The sequence below is a fragment of the Apostichopus japonicus genome, chromosome 18 (assembly GCF_037975245.1).
Source record: "Apostichopus japonicus isolate 1M-3 chromosome 18, ASM3797524v1, whole genome shotgun sequence".
NCBI classification, from domain to species: domain Eukaryota; kingdom Metazoa; phylum Echinodermata; class Holothuroidea; order Aspidochirotida; family Stichopodidae; genus Apostichopus; species Apostichopus japonicus.
Window position 1 is genome coordinate 18,803,227 of NC_092578.1, and position 25,066 is coordinate 18,828,292.

General features: G+C 35.8%; 1 protein-coding gene across 2 annotated transcripts in view; it reads right to left on the minus strand.

Moving 5' to 3' along the window:
• The window catches only part of LOC139959054 (adenosine receptor A3-like), a 39,035-nt gene extending 16,311 nt beyond the window's left edge, over positions 1–22,724 (minus strand). The window contains exons 1-3 of one of the 2 annotated variants that reach the window (XM_071956595.1): positions 22,225–22,724; positions 5,151–5,399; positions 257–1,091 (exon numbers count right to left, since the gene is read on the minus strand). In XM_071956595.1, the coding sequence (XP_071812696.1) occupies positions 257–1,045 (789 nt within the window). In that variant the 5' untranslated portion in view covers positions 1,046–1,091; positions 5,151–5,399; positions 22,225–22,724. Of the gene's footprint in view, positions 1–256; positions 1,092–5,150; positions 5,400–18,357; positions 18,593–22,224 lie in introns of those variants that run through there. The other variant, XM_071956594.1, reaches the window with a different exon arrangement.
• Positions 22,725–25,066: the final 2,342 nt, after the last annotated feature.

The following is a 25,066-nucleotide window of genomic DNA, read 5'->3' on the forward strand; positions in this document are numbered from 1 at the left end:
ATGTCAGATTTGGTATTTATAATGCGACAGAGAAACCAATGTTTTCCTTATTATGTTTGCTCAGTTGGGAGATCAACGTTATGATGTGATGACATGACATTCACCTTTGACCAAGTGTCTCAAGTCTACCCCCTCCCGGTCAGAGGTTAAAGCCCCATGTCCAAATCACATTTTTAACGAAGTTCAAGTTCAAGAAAAATATTACAAATACATCATCTCTATATATATATAGCTTTGTACATGTGTAAATACTTACCATGACTGGTAGCCAAGTTAAATAAAACAAAATGGCGATGACGACAACCAGCTTGGTAAATTCTCGTATTGATTTCCTCTCATCTTCGTTATTCCGATCAATACCGACCATTCGTTTACTGTAGCTCCGTATCCTACATACTAAGTTCACATTTAACATAAGCACTATCACCATCGTTGTCCATCCTTGAATAATTAGGAAAATTGGAAAAATTGTCTGATGCCATTTTTCAGGTTGCGTCGCTATCCAGGAACGGCAAACTTGGCCGCCGTTTTTTGAAACGGCTGGAGGAGCAAGGCCAGCAACAGGCATCAGTGAAACGACGAATGTAAACGAATAGACGAAACCAATCATGCCTAGTGCTCTCCTGTGAGTTCTCCAACTTTTATATCTCAGTGGTATAGCTAATGCCAAATATCTTTCGAAAGCCATTTCGGTCACAAGTAACATAGCGGCGGTTTGCAGCCAAAATATGCAAAACTGATAAAATACACAACTTGCTTTCCCGCCTTTCCAATCGTCATTTCCCTCTGGATCAATAAACGCAGGTAGAGAAACCGGAAGAGGAAGTAATACCGCCATCATATCATTGATGGACAGAGCACCAATCAAATAGTCCGTCACTGTTCTCTCAGACCGTCTTTTAACTCGGAAAGCGACTAGAGCAGGAAAAAAATTGCCGACAAGGGTCAGTCCCTCTAGAGAGAGACTTAGGAATCCGGACCAGTCGCGTTCAGGTCGTATGGGGCTCTTGACGTCAGTTAATCCCTGACCCTCTCGATACGCCATCTTGTTACCTCCATACGATCATCCACAGCGAGTAACATTTTGTGTCCTGTTGCAAAGCAAAGAGAAATGGTCAATTATGATTGTTATTTCTATCACAGTTCATAGAAAAAAGGGACCAAAATGTGTATAACGTTGGCCTCATTGTTGTATACCCAACGGAAGGACACTTGCATCCCAAAAAATTGTGAAATCGTTATTACATTTGAAACATATCAAACCGCGATCTGACTCCGAAGTGTCCTGTTACGGTACATGTGCAAAGACATCGTACAGTAAGATTGACAGCAAGGCCTTGCCCAACGTACGTAACAAAATACAGCTGTAAGATAGATCAAGCATTTGGTTAAATACTGGACTATTTTCACTTCCGTCTCGCTAACTTTGTAATTATTGTTCCGTCGCTGTATCATGTATGGTATTGGATTATAAAAGGTTGAAACCAAAATGCTTTTTTTAAGTATTTATTTGATTGGGGTTAAATTGTCGAGAGATATTAAATATCTCAGCCGGGAACATTTTTACCGAGACTCGAAAATGATTGATAATATATATTTCCCTTTTCATCGCCAAAAAAATTATCAACGCTAATATCGTAATTAAAATTGCCTCTCCAAAATGGCGTCCATTCACAGCTGTAACGGAACGATTTGGTGATCGAGCGATACGTCATGTGTCAGTAAAGGGAGCCTAGTGTCGTTTGTTCTGTGACGTCATTGGCAGCATCGTAATGGAAAGAATCAACATGGAAGTCAATTCTTATAGGACTAATACATTAGAAAATGCATCGACTATATACTGCAGTGTGCGTGTCATATGCATGGTTTAGGTTTCGCGTTTCAGTTTAATTTCTTTGTGCGTGAGCTTCCGGTAATATTGAGATTACCGTGAGCAATTAATTGTATACACATACATCTGTATAGATGCACTGCTTATATAGTTATCTACATAACTTAATGCTGAGAGACTCGGTCAGTTATTCTTGCGTCACACAATGGAGCAGTGTTTCTTACCACATTACCATAAATTTAAAGGAAGCAAAAAAACCTACCATCATTATTGATCTCTGTGATATATAGATACATGAAATACCTCCCCAAACAGCTAAAAGAACATATCTGATTCCATCTGGGAGATATCACAGATTTTAAGATTCTTCACACACAAGAATAGGACTTGATCAAGTCTAACTATGACGTCATAGACCCACATGTGCTTTATTGTTCTTAAGGTTTTTCTATACTTTATTATAATGTTTTGTTTCTGTCATGGCGATTGGTTAGAACTTACAAGCTAATGAACTAAATTGCTACTATATGGCGCCTTTGGTACAGCATAACATCAAGAAAGGTACCAAACTCTCTTCCAATTACTCAAGAGATATGCATTTACTTCATTCCTCTCGTATCTGTGTTATATAGTGTACCTATATTCATATAGTTAAAGCTAGCACAAAATGGCGTGACAGGCACAACATAATATCGTCGCCTTAAACTCTTACCGTTCATGTTTCTGAGATATGCCATCGCAGAAGATCAATTTATAATGTATAAGTTAAAGACATATAGAAAACTGATATGATTATACATAGCTAGTAACGTCTGGCTTGTACAAACAGTTTCTGCAATGACATTTTTGAAAATTCATATCCAGAAAAGTGCATAGGATTGCTGCTTGTCATCATAACGTGAGGTTCATTTTATTTTCTTCTAGAGATGTCAGGCAATTTCTAATGTCAATTTGTAGTCTCGGGTTTGTTTTGTGATCAATAGCAGTCTTCCAAAATGGGAACTTAAAGGAAAACACATCGTTAAGAGGTAAAAAGCGGACACTCCTAGTGAAGTTTTTAAGTACCTATTGAATTTCCTGTCTTACGCAACAATCCAACAGAAAATATCGACAGAACCACGCCAACTCATCATGAACGAAGTAGTCTGTGGATTCATTTGTGATATGAAACGCACGATGGACCTCAAAAGTACATCACAAAACGTTCCTGCGATGCATGAAGCCACACCTTATCAAATGTCAGTCGGTCATCAATCTTTGTACGTTCGGAATATCGGTAAAAAATCGCAAATATTTGAATTGTGAAGCCACTGAGAAAATGATCCACGTCTTTATTACTTCACGCATCGATAATGGAAAAACGCACCCTTCTCTATATAATCTACTACTGTATCAAATCGTTCGACTTCAACGCCTTCAAAATACTGCTGCACGGATTGTTAGATCATCTAAAAAGTCTTCTGGCATCAAATCTATTCTTAAAGAGCTACACTGACTTCCGGTCTCTCGCCGAATTATTAGTAAGCTCCTGTTAATACCTTCAAATCGTTGAATAGCTAGGCTACCTCACATATCTATGACATGCTCCAGGGATACACTTCGATACGAAGTCTTCGCTTCAGAAACATGCATTTACTCCAATAACATCGGCCTAAACATTACACGGGGTGACAGATCGTTCGAAGTAGCTGCTACTTGCCTCTGGAATGGATTACCACTATAGAACTCAGATGTTGTGTTTGCCTCACTTCGTTCAAAAAAACTTCTGAAAACTCATCTTATGCGTCAAGTTAACCAATGTTAACCAATAATCCTTTTGTTTATTGGTTTTTGCTTCTTTTTTTTTTCTCTCCCGCGCCCTTGAGCACCCTTCCGGGTGGATATGCGAGCATTATAAATCACCATTATTTTTACTATTATTATTTTAATATTTATTTTTATCTACCAAAGCACTTTTACTAAATATGTAAAGAAAAAGTACGGTTAAATAGAGAATCTTTTTTTTCTCTCCTTCCGCCTCGAGGACAAATCAGTGTTGACACATGCATAGCACTTTCATTGACAGGGGATTGCGTTTGATGACAAGCTGCAGCTCAGCTGAAGCGAAACTTCATTCAATTGGTTGGACGGATTTTCGCTTCTTCTTCTTTTTTTTCTCCGGTGCCTTTTTGTTATTATCAGCTGTCGTAAATGACAATATGACTAACAGGTTGTTAACGATAAGAATAATATTGATGCTGGCGCAAGCTACTCTACCCAAAGGACCAATGGTAATGCAACCACTCTAAAATGAACTATTGACCTGTCTCATATACATACGCACAACGATCTACCGTAGCCTAAGAACTGATAACATTCTTGCATTGCGCCACCAAGTAGACCACTCTAAGGTCACTGCACTCTTCGTTCCGAATCTATACCACTCATACACCTGACACGTGTGATTGTTTTGAAATTTTTCCATCTTGCAGAATATTGAATTATTGGAAGCACATGCAGACAACCGGGAAATTTCATTTTACAATTGGGATAGAATTTGACACATATAATGGTATAATGCTACCACCCGATTTACTATTCATAATACACTAGTAATGCCTAATTAGCTCAAAACAGGCCAAATTAACCATTGTGTTAGCTTGTATAAACAGCACACGCATACACACACAAAATGTTCCGTTTTCATAACAATACAAATATTTCGTAAGATGTGAGACATTTGGTGTAATAAACACGTGACTTAAATCATGACGTTTAGTCTTAACATATCATTTGTTCCAGAAAAAACATAGCTAGTATTCGGATGTCTTTAAATTATGCTCAATCCCCTGGTATGCTCCTTTAAGGCTGTATTATTGATGACGTCATCTTCACGGTTCAAGTCTAAATGTTAATGCATTCTTTTATAAATTCTAATAACTCAACTAAATCATGTTCTATTAATTTCATATAACCCACAAAGCACCGTTAGATGACATACCAAACCGTTTCTCCTTGACAAATTATGTAACGCTTTGAATTGTTACTTCAAGGCATAAATATCTTATGTTTTCTAATAGAGTTTTAGTGTAGCGTCTAGGGAACTGACCCAATAGTCCGTGTGTTAGACTAATTAGTCCAGTCACTCAAATTGATGAGCCTCAGATGTTTTAAAGGGTGATTCCTCAAATATTAAAAGTGTGATAGAAATACGAACTGGAGAGATGACAGTGATTTCCTTTTTTTACGGTCTACAATATCATCAAAATTAATTATGTGCCTAAAGTCATTCTTAAAATGAGAAAAGGTTGATTATACTACTTTAATAAGTACAGCTTACCTGATTTGCCTTGAAGGATAGTAACGTCATGTGACCGGATATTGAAAGCCAAGCTTTTTCGATTTAAACAAAAAAAGAAGTGTTGGTCGTGTCGAAGGAGAAAGCCCCTCTGAACACGGAGAAGAAAGCTGTCAATTTGGCGTCGATGAAGCCTCTTTGCTCTCTACTGATCGTTTATGGCATTGAATGCTCTTGAAAACGGAGACCCTGGCACGACAGAATCATCTCAGGAAACCAGGGACTGATGTTCTACAGAGAATAAAAAGACACGCAGAGACTTGAGAAGGTGAATGGTAAACGCGATGTATGTATAGTTGAAGGTTCTTTTTTTTTTTGCGGACTTGCTTTAAATCTTGTGTTAGGTATTGAGGCATAGTACAAAACAAAATAAAAAATCAAAAGGTGTTTTTTTTTTTTTTTTTTTTTTTTTTTTTTTGAGGCACACGCACTTTTGTATTGGACTCGGGTTTTTTGTGTGCAATTTTCGGTATTTTCCCGCTTAAACTATGGAACAGTGAAAGATAAAGTGAGAGATGTTGTTAAAGAAACTACGACCATTGTTTTTGCAATAACAGAAATGGTTGAAGATTAGTGAGAGAACACGAATTTACATTAGTATGCAACATAAGTACACCGGAATAGGAAAGTAATTTCTATAGAAATGCGTAGCTGTTTGGATTAGTATGTGGATTACGGTACTGTATTAATCCATGTTATTGCGTTTATATCCCCAAATCAAAGTTATTACTGTAAACTTATTTAACTCCATAAGCAGCCCCTCGGAATAGTCATATAACTATAGCCTAAACTGGTGATCTCTCGTGCACTTGAACAAGTCAAAGTTACGATTGAAAAACCATCTCAATGGTGACTTTAGGCAGAATTTATTTTATTTTTGGTATGTTATAGTTCAAGTAAAGATATGAGTGTTGTTAATGTTTCAATAACCTTTGAGGTTTACCACGACAGACACTTTTAAAATATGTTAAAATATGCTGAAATGCTCCTTTAAGGATTCAGACATGATACCGTCTGCTCCTTAGTGCAGCCCTATAACTGTTAATGTGAACCCATGACTTTATCAATTTGAATAATGCAATCCAATCAACGTTCTTTTAACTTCATGTGAACAAAGAAAAAAACCTTGGATGATATTCGACACCACTTATCCTTTACAATTTTAAGAATTGTAAAAATGTCACTTGAGATCATAAAACTCTTGTTTTTTCCCCATTGTGTAATTGTGTGTTGCATTTGGAGAACTGACCTAATAGTCTGTGTATTAGACTTAACAATCCAGCCGCTTTAGTTGGTGACATATATTCGATTAAATGGTGTTATATAGAAATCCAACCCTTACTGAAAGCAGTATGTTTTAAATGGTTTACAGCATATCAAGTTTTATTTTGTGTGTTAATTAATCATTTCAATTCCTCCCAATTTCTGTTTTTTTTTTTTTTTTTTGCTTCTTCTATACTTGAGCTTTTTCTACCGAAGTTGATATAAATATCCTGCAACATTAACATGATTAATAGTTGCGAGTTGATTTGTAGTGAAATTTTTGTCTTATCTGTTCGATTGAACATTCCTTGTGAGGAGTATATTTACTTTAAAAGGAAATGGAAAGGATTGATGATTTGAAACTTGCCACTACTGGGATTAATATAAATAATGAAAATCTCGCACCAATAACAAAAAAAAGTACATGTAACGAAAATAAAAGAAATCTATATAAATATATAGAACGAATGAAAATCAAGCGTCAATCAAAGACATATGGCAAAACATGTAAAGATATAACCAAAGGATATATATATATATATATATAGATATATATATATTGCACCTTAAATTGACCATGTATGTGCACGGTACAGTATATTACACCTCAAACGTAGGATTTTTTTATCACGTTGTTACGGCTGAAGGAAAGTGGGAATTTGTAAATTGCGTATGCGAGGAGATGTTTGGAGATTTGAATCCTTAATCCGGATAAGGGATAATTTCATACGTATAATAACGAGCAATTTGTATATTTCACCGCAAACATTTCTACGTATCCATATACTTCGAATATATACGTGTTGCGATATCCTTCATAGCGTATACCTGAATCAGTATGCGTTATGCGACAGTATTTGAACGGCATTGGGTTTTATTTTACATGGTTTTTCTACAAAGCAGGATATGCCAATGGCAAACGTTGTTCAAACTTGTGTGATTTAATATATAAAATTGATCAAATTTCATCTTACAATTAGCCTTGGTCTACTAGGAAGTTTGTGCTGAAAACTACATTTAAATGTTGGGTGGGTTGAAAAGTGGGGGGGTGTACATCATATGCCCCCTGGATCCCCGCCTGCAATAATAAGTTAGACACTAACAGAAAATGTAGGTGTGGCCATTGCGATGGACTATGATAACAGATCACTATTTTGAGTTATCATATCTTTTCTTAAGCCGCAATATCAATGCAAAAACGCCACATTTGAATACTGAGCGATATTTATGTAAGATATGAGAAGAATCCGCATGTTTAATATACCTAAAAATAGGTATAGATTTAAAAATAATTTTAAAAAACATTACCACATTTTTTTCCAAAACCTACCACACATTCATAGCGGAGGTTTCTAGCCTAGCTTACTTTGGCTACAAGTGACGATTGTATTTTTCACTTTGTCTGTATTAGAATGGTTAAAAGAAATATAAACAATACTCGAGCAATAATTATCTGGTAACAAATGCAGGAATATGCTTATTGAAGTAAACCATACAAATATAACTATGATATTAGGCAAGGATCTCTAGACCAAAACGTCTGTTTTATGAGTCTACATGCATATTCTGCATGATAATGAATAACCTATTAGGCTCATGTCTTTTCATATACAAAAAAAATTGACGGACAGATTAAACCACCGACATAACACGTAATAGCTTTCTCCCATTAACCATATAATTGCCACTTTCTTCCGAGTCTGTCATCGGTTTTATCATCTTCTTCTATTTTCCTTATTCTTTTTATTCTTTTTCCTTCGTAGCCCCCTTGTTTTATTTGACATTCAAATATTTAGACAATTCAAAAAAAGTCAAGAGATTCTCAAGCACTTTTCATGGATTGTGAACAGTTGTCCTTGAAATACTTGACAAGTTCTTTACCGTTGAGACAACCATCAATTAAATTCGAATATATATATTCAGAGAGTATAGATAGGTAAATTCTTTCATACAAATTTGCGTCCAATCCCAAAGGAATTTGGAATTAGAGAGAGAGGTGGAGAGTTTATTTAACTTACATTACAAAGGGAGACGAACATATAAGCTAATATTCCAAAATTATTTTCGCGCTCATCTTTCGTATATACCCACACATTCGTTCTATTCGGGCTTTATTCTTTTTAACGAGATTCGCGAAATAAATTGTAAAGGAACGTTTTACTGATTTTTGAAGAAAATACCTAAATTTCTTCATATTATGAATTCTTGTCAAAGACAGGAGAGCATTTTTAATGTTTCTTTTGTTTGTGTAATCAATGTCTAGAATAGACGAAATGATCAGATAATTTCACACAAAACAAAATAAAAGGATTAATGAAAACCAATGTTCTTTCTATATATTTTGCACATTCATGATACATCACATTCTTGTAATTTAATGTCAAATAATGTTTCTTGTAATGTTGTTCCTTTTGCATCATTCTGTTACAGACACTTGAATATACGATAAAGTAGATTAATAGTGTTTACTGAGTGAAAACTGTAAACAGGGTAAGTATTTCATGTCACATTTACAGTTATTTACATCCGCTTAAAAGGTAAACCATTGTCGATAACAGGCCTAGTAACGAACCGAATGTAAGGCTTATTTTGACATATAGTTTCGGCCAGCATCATTCTTTCTTTCTTTTTTTCTGCCAAAATGTGAAAGCAGATAAGTCAAAGCTCAGATTGTGGGTAAATAAGGAGGATTGACTCTGATTTAAAACATTTCAAAAATTCTTTGGGTAAACGCGGACGATATTACTCCAAGCGACCAGACGGAACGGTTAGGGATCACTGCGCTAAACTTGCTCCTCTTCTAACTCAAAATCTATAAGCGCTCATGATATGGAAACTTGTACGTGCCATGGACAGGCCAAGCCATCATCTATCATGAGGTGGGTATATATAGGCCCCTATAGCCATGCCAGTTGAAATTTTCTATCTATGTCTTGGTGAATTAAGAAAGTGACATGTTCACCGTGTAGGTCAATGGAAGGATTTAATTGTGGTACCGCACCTTTAATTTAGAGAGGATAGTTTGATTAATAACGTCAAGTTTGGTTTTGTCATGCGCATGCTCTGTTTTGAGTGATTTTGTTTTCCCTGAAAAAAATATTTTATGTAAATTTAGGTTGCAATTAAAAAAAAGGGTTTGCATGTGATAAATTACTAACATTCATTATAATTTCAACCACAATTTCAGTTTTGACGTGTGCATAATACTCCAAGAAAATGAGAAAACAGCATTTCATGTTATAGTATTCAAAGTATTCCACTCTTAATTATTGTAAACTTTCTAACAAATTGTTGTTATATCAGCTTTACATTTATAAGATTACTGTTTGATATCTTCCAATTTCTAATAGTATAGTAGGCCTGTTAACTTTCGTCTATACCATCATATGAACAAAAAGAAAAACCATCACCGAAAACAAAAAATTAAATTAAGCACCATTTTATCGAGAATGTCAATATTCAAACATTTTGCATTTTAAAGCACAAATCCATGTTAGTCGATGTTTATGTATAGCAACCATGAAGGAAAAACTACATAAGTCAATCTACAAACATTACCGATTGTACTTCATCGCCTCATACCAAACAACGAAGAGGGTGCACATAAGTATATATTAAGCCCGGGGCAGTTTTATTCTGAGCAGACGGTAGCTTTATTATATGCGTGCCTTTATAACTCCCGTCTCCTTCGCGTAAATCACAACCTTTAGTTAAATCGATATATATGTTCCATTTGCTAGAAAATGTGAATATCTTGTGGCATATTTGCAATCTGGTATTTGAATAATTATACCATTTACATATATGAATTATACAATTGTTAAATATGTCAATTTATTTTAGACTGCGCATTTCTGTAAAGAGAAGCGTGAGATGACCTTAAGAACCGAATAAACGTGTTTCTGTACATCATGTTAAACATAACACACTATAGTCATATAGCTAAGAGCGCGGTCAGCTGATACTACAGTGCGTATTGATAAAGTTGGCCGACTACCACATAGCTTCAGGAAAGTGAGACGTTCCATACGCAAACTCAAACTGTTTGACTTGAATAGGCAAATGTTTATTAAGAACCAATGCGAGTATGTGTGGTCATATTTTAACTGGATAAAATGCAAAATTATTAAACTTTCTATTGATCTCTCTCTCTCTCTCTATATATATATATATACCCCTTTAATATTATTTTCAACATGAAAAGAATACCATAATTTGAGCTTTAATTTCCAATTTGGCCCCTGATTATTTCCCCCGATCTAGCTTGTCACGTGATCGGTCTTAATAACGATCCGTAATATGACTGAAAACAAAAGAGGAAACTCCAGAGGGAGGATAATGTAGCACACTGTATCATGTATCGTTGCCCGGGGCAACTATACCTGCGATTAGTGACGTTCGTAACGTCTGTATTTTAAGATATCACGTGCAACATGGCGATAGATGTAATACCAGGGAGTTGTTATGGCCATAATAACTCCTGGTAATACCACGCACCATAAAATTAATCAGGACACATTCACGTTGGAATCACACAGTGAAGTTTTAATAAAAAATATATATATATTAATAATTATGCAATAATTGATGTAGTGGTAAGCGTGGCAGACGATAACTACATATATGCAATCTTAAAATTGCCAATTTACCATAATAAGTAAACGCGGGTTTCAATTTAGACAAAGCACTTATATTTATTGTAATATGGTATAGTTTATGTCACATAGTGGCCCGAAAAACCTGCAGACGTATTATAAAGCACTTAAAGGCGCGAATCTCTGATGTAGACAAATTTATAGTCATGTAATACGCGGTTTCGGGCGTCAGTAATTGTAACCGTGTCAGATAACACGAATTTCCATTGTAGTTTTGCATATAACTTAACGTTAGATCATTATGAGAGTGTCCCGAGCTTAGCGGGATCCAGTTGTATAGCCAACAAAATTCTTTTCTCTTTTTAAGTTTAAATTTTTTTTAAATTATAGTTTCACAGTTAGTTTTCCGTTATTCATTTACTTATATAAATTTAAAGTATATATTTCTTCATATGTTTTTGTGTTTCTGCTCACGTGTGCTTACGTCACAACTTTAGGAAGGCATATGATCATGTTCTTTCGGTCAGCCAATATGAGAAAAATGTTGGACTGCAGTGTATACAAGCAAACTCGGGTTAAAAAGAAAATATTACATAGAATATGGTAACTGTGGTAACATCGAACAACTGACTACATCGAACAGAGAAGTACTTTGGCGCCAAATAAACCCATAAACAAGTAGCACAGCAAATCGTGACGTAAGGACACGTGTCTTTTACAAAGTAGTGATATAGTGTCCCTGTCGTCTGTTCTGCTTTAAGTCGTGATAAAAGAGTATAGATTACCTGGCTGTGTTGTAACTGACTTTCATTTCAAGTCACGGTCAACGAATAACGAAATTCACTAATGAATGTTCATAGCTTAATATCAGAGAATTTTGTTTGCATGAATTGTCAACAAACTTCTTAAGGTATAAACATACAGGCTACATATATTATATATATAGTTTTTGCTCAAAGGGACGCTTTAATGTTTAAAACAGATAAACGCACTCTGGTTAATGATTTTATCTACATCCATGCAGACCTTGGGAATACTATTGTCTTACATGAGTCTGAGGAAGGCATATTGTCAAATATTGTCAACACATCACGTGTCTTGATTTGCGTTAACAAAAGATGCAATGAATATATAAAAAGAATGTCTGATTAAATTAATCCCGTTTATCAATCCATATATCAGATTTGATGTAATATATAATTTTTAAGTTGTAAAGCTAGCAAGGGGTGGGGGGGGGTATACTTCATTCCTAGCATCCATCCATCATGCATGGAAAGTGTCTTTCTAGACATGCAATTTAATTATTCATGCAGTGTATAGGTAATGAATTGTCTCCCGTGCTCGGTTTGGTATTGACATTATCAAAGGGACGGATCCAGAGTTTATAATGGAAGAGGTGTATGACCCTGAATGTGGGGGCGGGTGGTTGGGGTCAGTCGTACCTCCCTTCAAACAAAAGAAATTAAATTTTGGACACCAAATTGCACTCTCTCCGTAAGAGGTGTTTATTCTCTTACCCTCCCCAAGTTTTAGTATTTGGTATTTTTTCATTTAAGATTATTTACCTTTATTGTATAGAACAGATCAAAACAAATAACGACTTACGTATAGCACGCGAAATTAATAATGATTATAATTATTCAAAAATAGATTTAGCATTTTATGATATTTCGTCAACAAAATATCTGTGGTATACAATTTTATTAGATAAAAAGTGTCAGTAATATCGGTATTTCTAGATAATATTAATACGTTACGAATAATTTACTGAATCTCGGCCAAAACACATTTTTATGCATCAAAGATGATAATAATAATAATATAATAATAATAATAAAGAAGGAGAATCATATTTTGGTAATTGTATCACATCGTCATTCCTTGACAAAATATAACATAAAATGAAAAAAATAAAGAGTAATACTCCTGCCTATATATGTTTAAGAAAATGCGTAAGTAATATCTCAAAATATAAAGAAATATAAAAAATAATAAAAAATATAGGCCCTATTGAACCTGTCATAACATGACACTCAAAACGTGCTTAACTTGCAGAAAGAGATTTTCTTTTAAAGAAATGCAAACAAGACTTTTCTACTGGTTTTCTTTTTAAATATTCTTGATATGATCAAATGAGACGCTCATCTTCTAAAGGAAGGGATATATATTACATTAAGCAATTTTTTTACCTTATGCAATGTATGTGATTAAACTCATATGGCTACAAGGAATGTTCATATTGTTTTAGCATTCTGACAAGGACTGAAATGATTTTATGTGCAAAAACGTATGGTCATTATTAATCTTCCAGAAAGTTGAACAAGTTTTTTTTGAAAAACAAACAATTCTAATATTTCAGTTCTAATCTCGTCATCACGTTATTGTCTAAATTTAATTAATATACAACTATAACTATATATATATTGTTGTTGTTGTTTTTTTGGTTACTGGGCACGATTCCTTCCTCGTAATTACTGATGTTGGTTTAGGGCAGGGTTGTCCAACCTACGGCCCGCGGGCCACAGTCCGGCCCGCCGCAGGGTTGCGTCCGGCCCGCCAGAGATGCTCTACGGTGCGAAATTTTATTGAGCAGATTTATTGATAACAATTTGAAGCTATATAATCAATCATTCGAACCTTCTGGGTCCAAAAAACTGCATACAGGTCAGTTTGTATGACACTCTCTCAGCGGAGGAGGAGGGGGGGGGCGGCTGAACTTTATTCATCTGTTTTATCAGGAAGGAAAATAAATCAGTGCGCTCCGCGCGCAGTGCTCACATTTTGTTGCCTTGGGCTTCGGGCAAAAATTTTTCGAAAAATCGAGCGTAGGATTCATGCGGCCCCCTCCTTCATCATAATCATTCCATGTGGCCCTCCTCTGCAAAAGGTTGGACAACCCTGGTTTAGGGCATCGGATGTAGTATCAACTCGTTTAATAATTAATATGACGACAGTTTTGCGCATCACAGGACGGGCAAGTGATCAATGGAGCGTGTTTTACAGCTTTGTGAAGAGAAGTCATATTACATGATCAATATATATATATATATATGTATATATATATATATATATATATATATATATATATATATATATATATATATGTATGTATATAGGATGTACACGCTCCAATAAACCGTAACCCTTTGCGTGTATACACGGAGGCCATCCATAGTAGACAGGTGCCAACGGTAAATGGGTAAATGCATAAAACGGATTAATGAGAGGGAAAGAACTTTAGTCGTGGCACTTCCTGTATTTAACTAATCAATAGTTTGGGTAACTGTCTGCAAACTATAAGAACTTAAAGCGGTTTCCACATTGAGTTAAAGGAATATATGAATGTATAGTTAGTTCTTCTTGTATTAAGTACAAAATGAATACAGTTCTACATTGAACTATATCTAATGTAAGACTTGCACTTCTAACGATTAAGTTGCTAAGGAAGCAGCTGGATAAAAAAAAGTTGCAATCAGCACACATCCTATTTACTAAAATATATTCGGTATAGAAATGTTACAGAGAATTATGTGGTAAACATCTTAAAGCTTTGAACATATTTTTACACGGTGGTATTCACTCACGCGCCCTTCTTGTTCTAATGTCCGCCAATGAGATAGAGAACACTAAACAATAATATTTAAAAAGATCCTTCAAAGGTAGGTTAACTCTTGCTTAATATGGGAGAGATAGGTCTGTCCCCTCCCAATCCCCACCCCTCCCCATCCCCACCCCTCCACCACATCAAAGAATGTGTTGTAAAAGCATAGTAGGATAGTATAGTTAGCAGAGAACACGTTTTTTACGTACACCTGAGATCATAGCTTCGAACCCCGTTCTACGGTGCATGTTCCCTTTTCTCATTCAAATTAAAAATACATGGTTTTAGTGCCGAAGTAGGCTATATACATTTGTGTTAAGAGGCGCTACGTTACCGCAGAAGGGTGTTACAGATATAGTACTCCTTCCCTGTCGTAAAGTGTAGGATGTCATGATGTCACTGCATCTTTACTTCCATTTTAAATTACAAATCGTTCAACTGTAAATTTATGATATTTTAACTGACAAAGGTCTCTCAGGTGAATTAATAATTTAACCACGCTCGGTGAATATGTAATACAAAGTTACCGTTTCCGATGGAAGCTATAAGCTGATCGCAAAATGTCAGAAATAACAGAAGCGACCGGAATTATTGAACCAAACACAACACACAAACACACACACGCACACACGTCCAGGCTTAGATACCACGTTTTAAAAGTGGAAACGCATTACGGCTTACACGCAATAATTATTGGTCGTCGCTAATCGGTAACCCATGACTACCTTCTGTGTGTTTAATATTACGCCTTTGTCGATTGGACCATTATGCGACGCGGGAGCGTATTGCAATGCATACTATACATAAAACCAGAAGTAACCGTTCTCCTGCACAGAAGTTTATGTTTAGCCACCCTCCCCCCCCCCCCCCCTCCTCCCTCCATCTTTGATGACAAAACGAAAGAGAAATGTCAATCCTTTATATTTACAGCAGAGAAGGAAACTGAAGAAAATTAGATAGATTTCCACGTTAGTGGTTTTGTTGTTTGACCAGTTGACAACAAAAGAGATAATTTTCAAATAGATCTGAGCAAATTTGCCTCTTGTTTTTTTGTTTTTTCTTCTCTCCTTATGTCATTCCCAACTGATGACGTCATTCACTGTATACTGTTGCCAGATGTGGTAACAAATTATTTTTAAAAAAAAATTCTTATCGTCCTTATCGTCCTTATCGATCTATTTAAGATGTGATTTTGACCAAAAGATGCTAAAAACGTAGAGCAACTTTGTAACGTAATCACATTCAGCCACCGGAATATATCCTTAGATGAGAAGATAACTATTTTCATCTTCTCACTTACCATGCAGAATCGAAAATTGACAATACTGTACAGTATAGCTAAAAGAATAAAGTGTAATCGGATATACGACCCACCCATCATATTTATTGTTCCCACTCATATCCCTCTTTCCAATGCTCCCACTCGTACCCTCTCCTGACTCTGTTGTTTACAACTGTCCTCGAAGATGATATAATCTGAATTTCGTCCAAGTTTTTATTCCTTGGAATCCAAATTAGAATCTGTTTTTTATTATTTAACTAAATACTTCTCTCGTGAAAGACAGTCACTGTTTTTTGCAATGCATAGAAAGTTTGAAATTTGAACTTGTTAATATGACACGACACTAAAGACTTGTAAAACGCTCACAACAAAGCTTATCCGAAAAACATATGAAGTATGATATGAAGAGGTAAATATTGGAAGTGACGTCATGATGACGTCAATGGACGATCTTCGATAAGATCACGTGGTTTATAACGACCAAAACAAAATTCCCGTTTGAAGGTGATAGCAATGGATATGTGTGACGTAAGACTTTTAATAGATAACAACAAAGCAAAAACAAGTTATAGGATTACCTTTCTTTTAAGAAAAAAATAGTCAAAAAGTGTGTCAAAATAGTTTTAATATATTGATTTCCATGCAGTTATATTTATGTCAAAGACTTGCGCTGCACTGATGCAATAAATCAATGCATAAAGAATGACAAAATATAGATATATGTATCGGTTCTGGAAGATCAAAAGAAAATCCTCGATCTTCACGCAGCTAGCTAAAAGCTCGTATAACAAGCGACTGGACAAGAGGCTATGTAAATTAACAACTGGATGCACTAGGATTAAAAATTAATGACTTAATTAGTGGACGTTGTGAATATACCGCTATCATCCAAGAAGCAGAACGTAAACCGACGCACTAATGTAAGTCGGTTCGGGCTTTGACACCTTGTGATATTCAGTGGCTGTACAGGGATTCGACCACTCTATACTTTTTAAGAAAAGGGATTCGACCACTCTTTCGTCTTCAGTGAGAATAAAGATCACATACCGCAGCCTCCGCAGGACAATGCAATATGCAAATAAATGTATTATACAACACCTTACAACATGAGTCAACAAAGATCAACACAAATCATATAATGAAGAAAAAGACGCAGAATATCAACATGCAAACAAAACAGGAAATGAAACGAACAATAATATACATGTTAACAACAAGACACATTGACACACATCAGCATATATGCATGGCTACAAAATAAACAAGTCAAACTTAACAACCGTGCATATACCAAAATAAGAAAATGCTGTGGACAATTTGCTGATGTTACCACTCCGTACTGTACTTCCATTCCATGCTTCGGAGCACTCGTAATGACAGTAGGAACAGTTTGTAACGTTAATATGATAGAAACAGGTTATTCGTATTGCTCATATATACTGTCAGTAAACGTGCTTTGAAGCTGGATGTGTAAGTATACAGTTTATATAGAAAAGGAATTCTTCCAACTGGGTGCAACATATCACAAATACCTCCATAACAGAAATCATAAAACAGACGGCACATACGACGAAGATCTGGTTACAAACATACCTCAAAGGACACTCGTGGACACATTATTATACACACTGTATGGGGTTTATTGTGAATGCACGCGCTTTTTCACATTATAAGCACCGTACTGATAGAGCGATGTATCCAATAGTCATACATGTGAGAGCTAAAAGTAGCGTATTAATGTTTATCAATTACTTAGGAGATAACTAACTGGATTGTGTCATAAACTTCAGTCGCGCGGGGTAAATAGGGATCTTTCCCCAAATTGGCTTCAATCCTGAGACATAGTCGCGGTAAAATATGTTCTAGTGAATCTGGGCAAATATACCGCGCGCTGAAAGATGGTTATCGTTTCGGTGTAAAATACATGATATCATCCAATGTGACCTGAAACGCAAGCTCTGTAGCAATTGCTGAGCGAAATCCTGAACGTGCATGGTTTGGGTTTTTCTTTACTTTATTCCACAATAGATAATTTCATAGTTTATATTGGCTAAACTATACTCCGTCCCCAACGATGGTGTGTCTTACTTCGTACTTTTCAGTTTTATGTATTTACAGAGATACGCACATTCTTAAAGATTCTATACCTGGCCTGCATGCTGGCTTTATAAACCAACTCTTAAAAAAAACAAGATTATTTAACTCAAAGAAACTTACTTAATTGTTGGTTTCTTACTTTTTACATTACAATATTTATTCGTAACGTAACAGTTATTCTAATTGCTCTTTCAGTAGGCTATAAGAAGGAAACAACTACATAATTCATTTCATAGGTAAATATAGTTACAAGATTTCCATCTTTTGATCTCGAGTTTCTGTCCCTATTGTATTTTTTTCCTTCTAAGTAATAAGCTTGCTGCTGATTCAATAAATATCGTGTCCACTTACCTTTCTCTGCGATTATAGAAAAACCAACCGTTCAAACATCCTTCAAACGAGGCGAGGCGAGGACTTAAACTCCGTATTATATATTCCGTTCATTGAAGGATCTCATAAATCTGTCCGATTCTTTGGACCAAAGATATCTGAAATGATCTTTACATATGAAATGACTTCCAGGGGACTTAACGAAACCGTCTAATACCACCGAGTCATAAAAACAGTCTGTAACGATTCTCTGGCGACTTTCAATAAACTTCTTTCATTATTGAAAGTAGATGAGACTATATATATGCTACATGGAAACCAATTGAACACAGGGCTAACCGGAAAAAATATCTTACAGTATGGATGCCTTATGGAGACAGATAATATGAAATAATTCTCTTTCGGAGGGAAATGTTGTAGGTTTAGACCGAGCCTTCTTAACTTCCACGCAATGGGTATATGCTATTAGCAGGTTGTTTCAACTCTCTGGATAAATGTATCGCAGTGGGTCTTCTATTCGAATGTTTTCAAGTTTTTTTTAAAAAGAATTGCGAAAGATCGTTGATTAAAAACAACACAAAGTCGATGATCAGGGGTACAATGAACATCATATTGGGGGGCGGGGGGTGAAGGTGGAGGGGTTTCATAGGGTTATGTACGTCATCCAGGGGGAGAGGTGGCCCTTTCCCCCCCCCCCCCCCCCTTTGAACAGTTTTGGTTAATTGCGTTAATGCAAAATGGTGCTATATTTTGCCATTTTTGAAACGATGTTGAAGGATTTTAGACTGGTTAGGTTGTACCGCATCTACGTATAATGCACACTAGGGTTTCTTGCCATATTTTGTCTGCCGGTGCCCCCCCCCCTCCCTTCCTCCCTTTCTGTTTCATCATAAACCATGCCTAGGCCTCTCCCTAGAATCATCTTACGGGTAACAAGAAGTGTTGCCACGTACATTGATATTTGAATCTATCAGTTTATTCCACTATGCCGTTACAATGCGTTTCTACGCTAAAACATATATAGTTTTAATAATGTTTGATTCACAATGTTAGTCAATGCTGGTGTATTTATATGTTAATCTATGAATGTGAGTCCCTCGCGGCTAAGTACAATATACAGTACGGCAACAATTATGGTACACGCCGATAAAACGAGACGCGAGTACTCACTTCCGCTTTAACAATATAATAAAGGTTTCCAATCATTGTGTGAATTTTATTCGGTAACAATATGTTTAACTGATAACATAAATTGAAGCCTTCTCATGACGTACTAACGAAAGGTCGAAGCGATTTATCATATTATTATTGCAACTTTATGATAAAAAAATGTTTTTAATGGGTTACAACATCTCTAATAATTAAGTTGTAAAACCGTTATGACATAACGTTAGCGCAACGTTTTTGTTTTATCAAGATATTTTCGACGCTATAGTGTTGAAAATTACAAACGTTGTCAAAACGTACTATGTTATAGCAGTGGATACTATATTAACGGGGAGAGAAATATGACACCATAGTAATTAATAATTGTGCTCAAAATGTTGGTACCTAAAAGAATTTAAAAAGCTATGTCGGTCTTATACGTTACGACGAGCTCATTTCACACTCGAAAATAACAAAACTGTTATATGATATCACTTTCTATTTTTCAAGTATCCTAGTCATAAGTAAGACGTAAGCCCCCTGAGTGAAGGCAGTGAAAGGGATCTTAAAGGGACGGCGTCGTCGTAGCAGTTTTGCTACTAATGTGATGTCACTTTTCTTTTAAGTAAGGTACTTTACAGACACGTAAATTCGATAGTAGCGTGTGAACGACCATATTGCAACTGAGATTATACATACCGGTATGCGGCAATGAAAGATAGCGTTAATAGTATACAACTTAATTAAATCAAAACAAATCTGAAAATAAATTGACAATATGAGATATCGTACACCAGACTCGTAGTGAGGGCGTACCCGTATTCTGGACTAGTTTTCTCTGTACTCGCCCTGATGGGCTTGTACACGTACTGGTATTCGAGATTCTAGAATCTATGATAGACTCTACTGCAAAATTACGTACTCGTGTACTAGCAATTAGAGTCGTTGTACTTGTACTCATACCAAGGGGAATTATATATGGGTACTCGTACTCATACCGTTGTATTCGTTGTCATGCTGTTGTACTCGTACTCATGCTGTTGTACTTGTACTCATGCGGTTGTGTTCGTACTCATATTGATGTACTCGTAACCATGCTGTTGTGTTCGTACTTATGCATGATGTTGTAATGGTACTCATACTGTTGCATTCGTTGTCATGCTGTTGTACTCGTACTCATGCTGTTGTTCTCATACTCATGCTGTAATACTCGTACCCAAGCTGTTGTGTTCGTACTCATGCTGTTGTACTCGTACCCATGCAGGCTGTAGTAATCGTACACATACCTTTGTATTCGCACTCATGCTGTTGTGTTCGTTCTCATGTTGCTGTACTCGTACTACAAGTTTGCCGTACACCTAAATTGTTGCTCCAGTCTCAACAACGGAAAACGCTTCTTGTAAGTTACTGAAGGGAATTATTTAGTCGAAATTCGAAATAATCGGAATTATATATAAAGTTCAAATAAAGAAAGCTAATAATTTGTCATCATTATTTTAAATCTTACGGTACGCGTCTTATCGTATTAGAAAAACAAATCCTATATATAAAGGAGTATGTTTGTCTGTTGTAGATAGTCCCTTTAACTCATTGCAAGTAAGGGATATTACCCACCAGAATTCTGAGAAAAAAATATTAAATAAGTAATTAGTAAATTTAATCAACCAATCTTTTTTACGTTAATTAAGACGAATATGTTGAGAGATTCCATTTCAAGCGGTTTCTCTAAAGTTTCTCCAGATCTTGACGAAATGGTTAGTAAGACAGTATGAAATGATAGTAAAATTGTAAAACTATATTCTGCAGGGTTTTTATATATATATATACATACATATATAAAATTGATATCGTAATGAGTTGGAAAATCAAGAACAGTGAAAAAACTTCCAGCCTCCACCGGGATTCGAACCCGGGCCTATATATATATTTTAAATCCCTGCAGAATATAGTTTTAAATTGTGTGTGAGTGTATATGTGTGTATGTATGTATGTATGCGTGTATGAATGTATGTTTAGGCTAGTATAACTGCTGGTGCAGTCCGACACATCGATTTACTAAACAGACGACATGCTATGGCGGAAGGTTATAATGTGTTACTGTGCAGGTGCACATAGTGACAACAACGTCACATTAAATGCGTTAATATGTTGCATTCCCTATGATATCACTTTATGCGTCGATATAATTGCGAGACCTTTCGTTTAAGTTCACATGGAATGACGTGCAGGGGTTATATGTCAAGTTATGAGAAAACAAGAACAGAATGAACACTTTTGTTTCGATTCGCTGAGGTGACATTTTGGATGTTCAATCGGATAAAAGTCGATACGTTTCAGAGTATATTGTAACGACAACATCAAAGAGACCGACAAACTGAATATTCTATATTTAGCAAACTCAGATATCTCAGATCAATGTATCGATTATAAAATCAAAACTCTGCACGTGATCCTAAAAGCCAAAAGAAAAGTAGCTAGTTTGTTGTTGTTTTTTAATAATAATAATAATTATTATTATTATTATTCTCTAAAGAGTTTCCAGTGTTTTTACTTAGAGATTCATTCGTCCCATCCGTTTCGTCTGTCAAAAGTAATATATAAAAAGTGGAGTTATACTCGCCCTTGTAAAAAGTCTCGAACGATCGTGTCCTGATTCGGAAAAACTGTATTATCAACCAAAATTTGTATAGAATGCACACAAGTTTCAGTTAACAAACATAGAAACATAAATTGTTGACTTACCTCACGTTATCTTCTTAAAATTGTATTTCCATTCAAACTTTGTTAATCAATTAACAATGAAGCTTAACAAAGATCCAAAATAAACCGTTCCTCTCGTTGAATAAATACATGAGTTTGTAAGTCTGAATTTCATCACATCCGGTCAGAAATAAACAAAATAAATGTGAAAAGTTAAGAGCAATTTTGAGATAGAAACATTTCAAATAGTCTAATGATAAACTTCCAACTTCACTTGATGGGATGGCGCCGTGTTGCGTTTTGGTTCAAAAGGTTATCATATGAAAACATGCTGAAGAGACATATTATGTACATTATCCACGAGGTATTGGACATCGGGTGATCAATGGGCGTTTGACTAAAGGATTTATCTATAAAGAGAGGAGAATTACATGTTGACATATAACCCTTGTAAACACAGTTGGTGTAATCAAACAATTTGTTTTAAAAACTTGGAAATCGTCAAAACTTCGCCTTAAAGGGCTCTTGTCCAGGTGTCATTTTATACTTTCAGTTTTTAAACAGCATTTTTACTGAGGAAGAGCTTTGCTTAGGAAGAGAAGTAAGCGCTATATATATATAGTTTATTTATGGTATATGGTGGAGAGTTTACATTGAAGAACTCGCATGAATATGACAAAATGATGTCAAGAAAAAGACATTGTTACCTTTTTACTTATAAATCACTTAAATTTGTCTTGGAATTACGATACAATTTTTCCTCCTTTGTGAGAAACTTTGAAACAGTGTGTTAGTCCAATCACTTCCACACAAACAGAGCGGTCTTTGGTACCGAAATTACTACGCTAGTAATTTAAAAATTATATAAAAAATAAATAATAATCCTGACCAAAATAGATTTTGAATTTCTTTGAACTGACATAATTACTCATGCAATTAAACGTTTATTTTCCTCTCTGGTTCAAAATATTCCAGGGAGTAAACCAAGACAATATTATATACGGTACAGACATCTCATTTAAGATTCTGCATTGTTTAAGTACTTCTATCCGTGTGAATGCATACAATGTTTTGCTGTGGGTTTGTTTGAATTGCGGCTAGGAGTCGACTCATCTTGTGTTCTTTTTTTTTACCTAGAAAAAAAGAAAAAGTACACGTTGATAATCTGTTAAGTAACCAGGTGGCGGTATAATTCGTGTTCGTTAATTGTGTTAACATGGCGATCGTATTCATGAAGAAACTGATTGGAACTTGGATATTCGGAGGAGAGACGATTACTGCGATATTGTACTAAACATAACAGTAACAACTGTATGGCTATGTCTTAACAGTACGTATAATAATACTGTGGTATTATACAAAATGACCACATCCGAAAGATTTACATTTATGGCTTTCACGTTTGATGTGGGGTTGAAAAGGGGGTACCCTACCCCGTGGATATATATATATCCACGGGGTTGGGCCCACCGCCCCCCCCCATTTTTCAAACCCACATCAAACGTGAAAGTAGTAGACAGTAGAAAGTAGTAGACAAACCTTGCGAGTAGACCTATAAGATATGATTCTTGTCAAATTGTCTCAGTATTCAACAATTCATCTCTAAACGTCCTTTTGTCGGGTGGGAGCGGGCAGACACCCACTGGATCACTTTCCTACATAGGGTCCGGCTTCAACGAGCCCAGGGTCACGCCCCCTGTTAAATTTCCTGGAACGATCCGCCTCCACCCATACCCCTCCACCCCCCCCCCCACCCTTGCGCACGCCACTGTTTGATATGCGTTTGATGCTGATTTTGTGCATGACTAGGAAGGTTTACAGAACAACAGTATATTGGCCCTTCACTAATAGTTAATAACAGTTTTAAGTAAGTTCTCTGGAGAATGTCCCGATCAGTGAGATAAAACATGAGGTAAAAGACTGTTATGCTTTGACACTAAACTGTAGGCTTTTGTAAAAGTTTAACTTGCCCCTTCCTAAGAACAAAAAATCAAAGAAATCAAATGGAAGTGGGTGTAGTTGAAAGAGAGACCGATTCCCTAACTAAAAAAATATGTCACCTTTCTCGTGGAGAGCATTTGGATTGTTTGTATACACCCACGCTGTTAAACTGAACACATTTACTAAGTCTAAATTAAACATCTTCTAAAATGGGCCACCGTGACCCTTAATAGCCTATATGTATATACATACGGAGACTCTTGTGTTAGTCTGTGCATCGCCCTTGGGCCTATCATTAACGAACATCACTTGAACTTCAAGATCGTCCCTTACATCAGTTTAAAACCATGCCAAATGTCTTAAGGTCTAATTATTGCGCCTCTGGCCTGCCATAGAGTTCCAATTTTCTCTATCGTCTGTTATTTGTTTAACATATTGTTTAATCAAGCAGTTTTATTTGTAATGAAAATAATGGCCAGATCATGAATATATATACCTTTCGAGGGACCAAGTCTTGGCCCGAAGCGGTTGAAGCCAATTAACTGGACAAAGAGTTCGAGTATTGTCCAGACTCTTGAACTGCTTAGGGAGGGGGGCAGGGGGGGTGTGAACTGAAAACATCTAGAAAGATGTACCCTACAGTGTTAATATCGTGACAACAAAATTCTCTGTCGAAAATGTATCAGCTGGTTTTGTTCTTTGTAATTGACCAATCACCATGACAACCATTAGGAACAACATGCTCACCCTACCACCTAAAGGTTAAAATCCTTTGCGTTCAAACGAAAAATGAAAACCCAAGGAAGGAAATATATGATAATGAAAAGAAAAAATATTGGATTTACATAGAATGCAAGTTATCAACACACTTTTTAAATGAAATATAATAACTGAAAAAAAATGAAGGTAGCTCGGCCCTTTGATGATCTGTACATGTATTAAT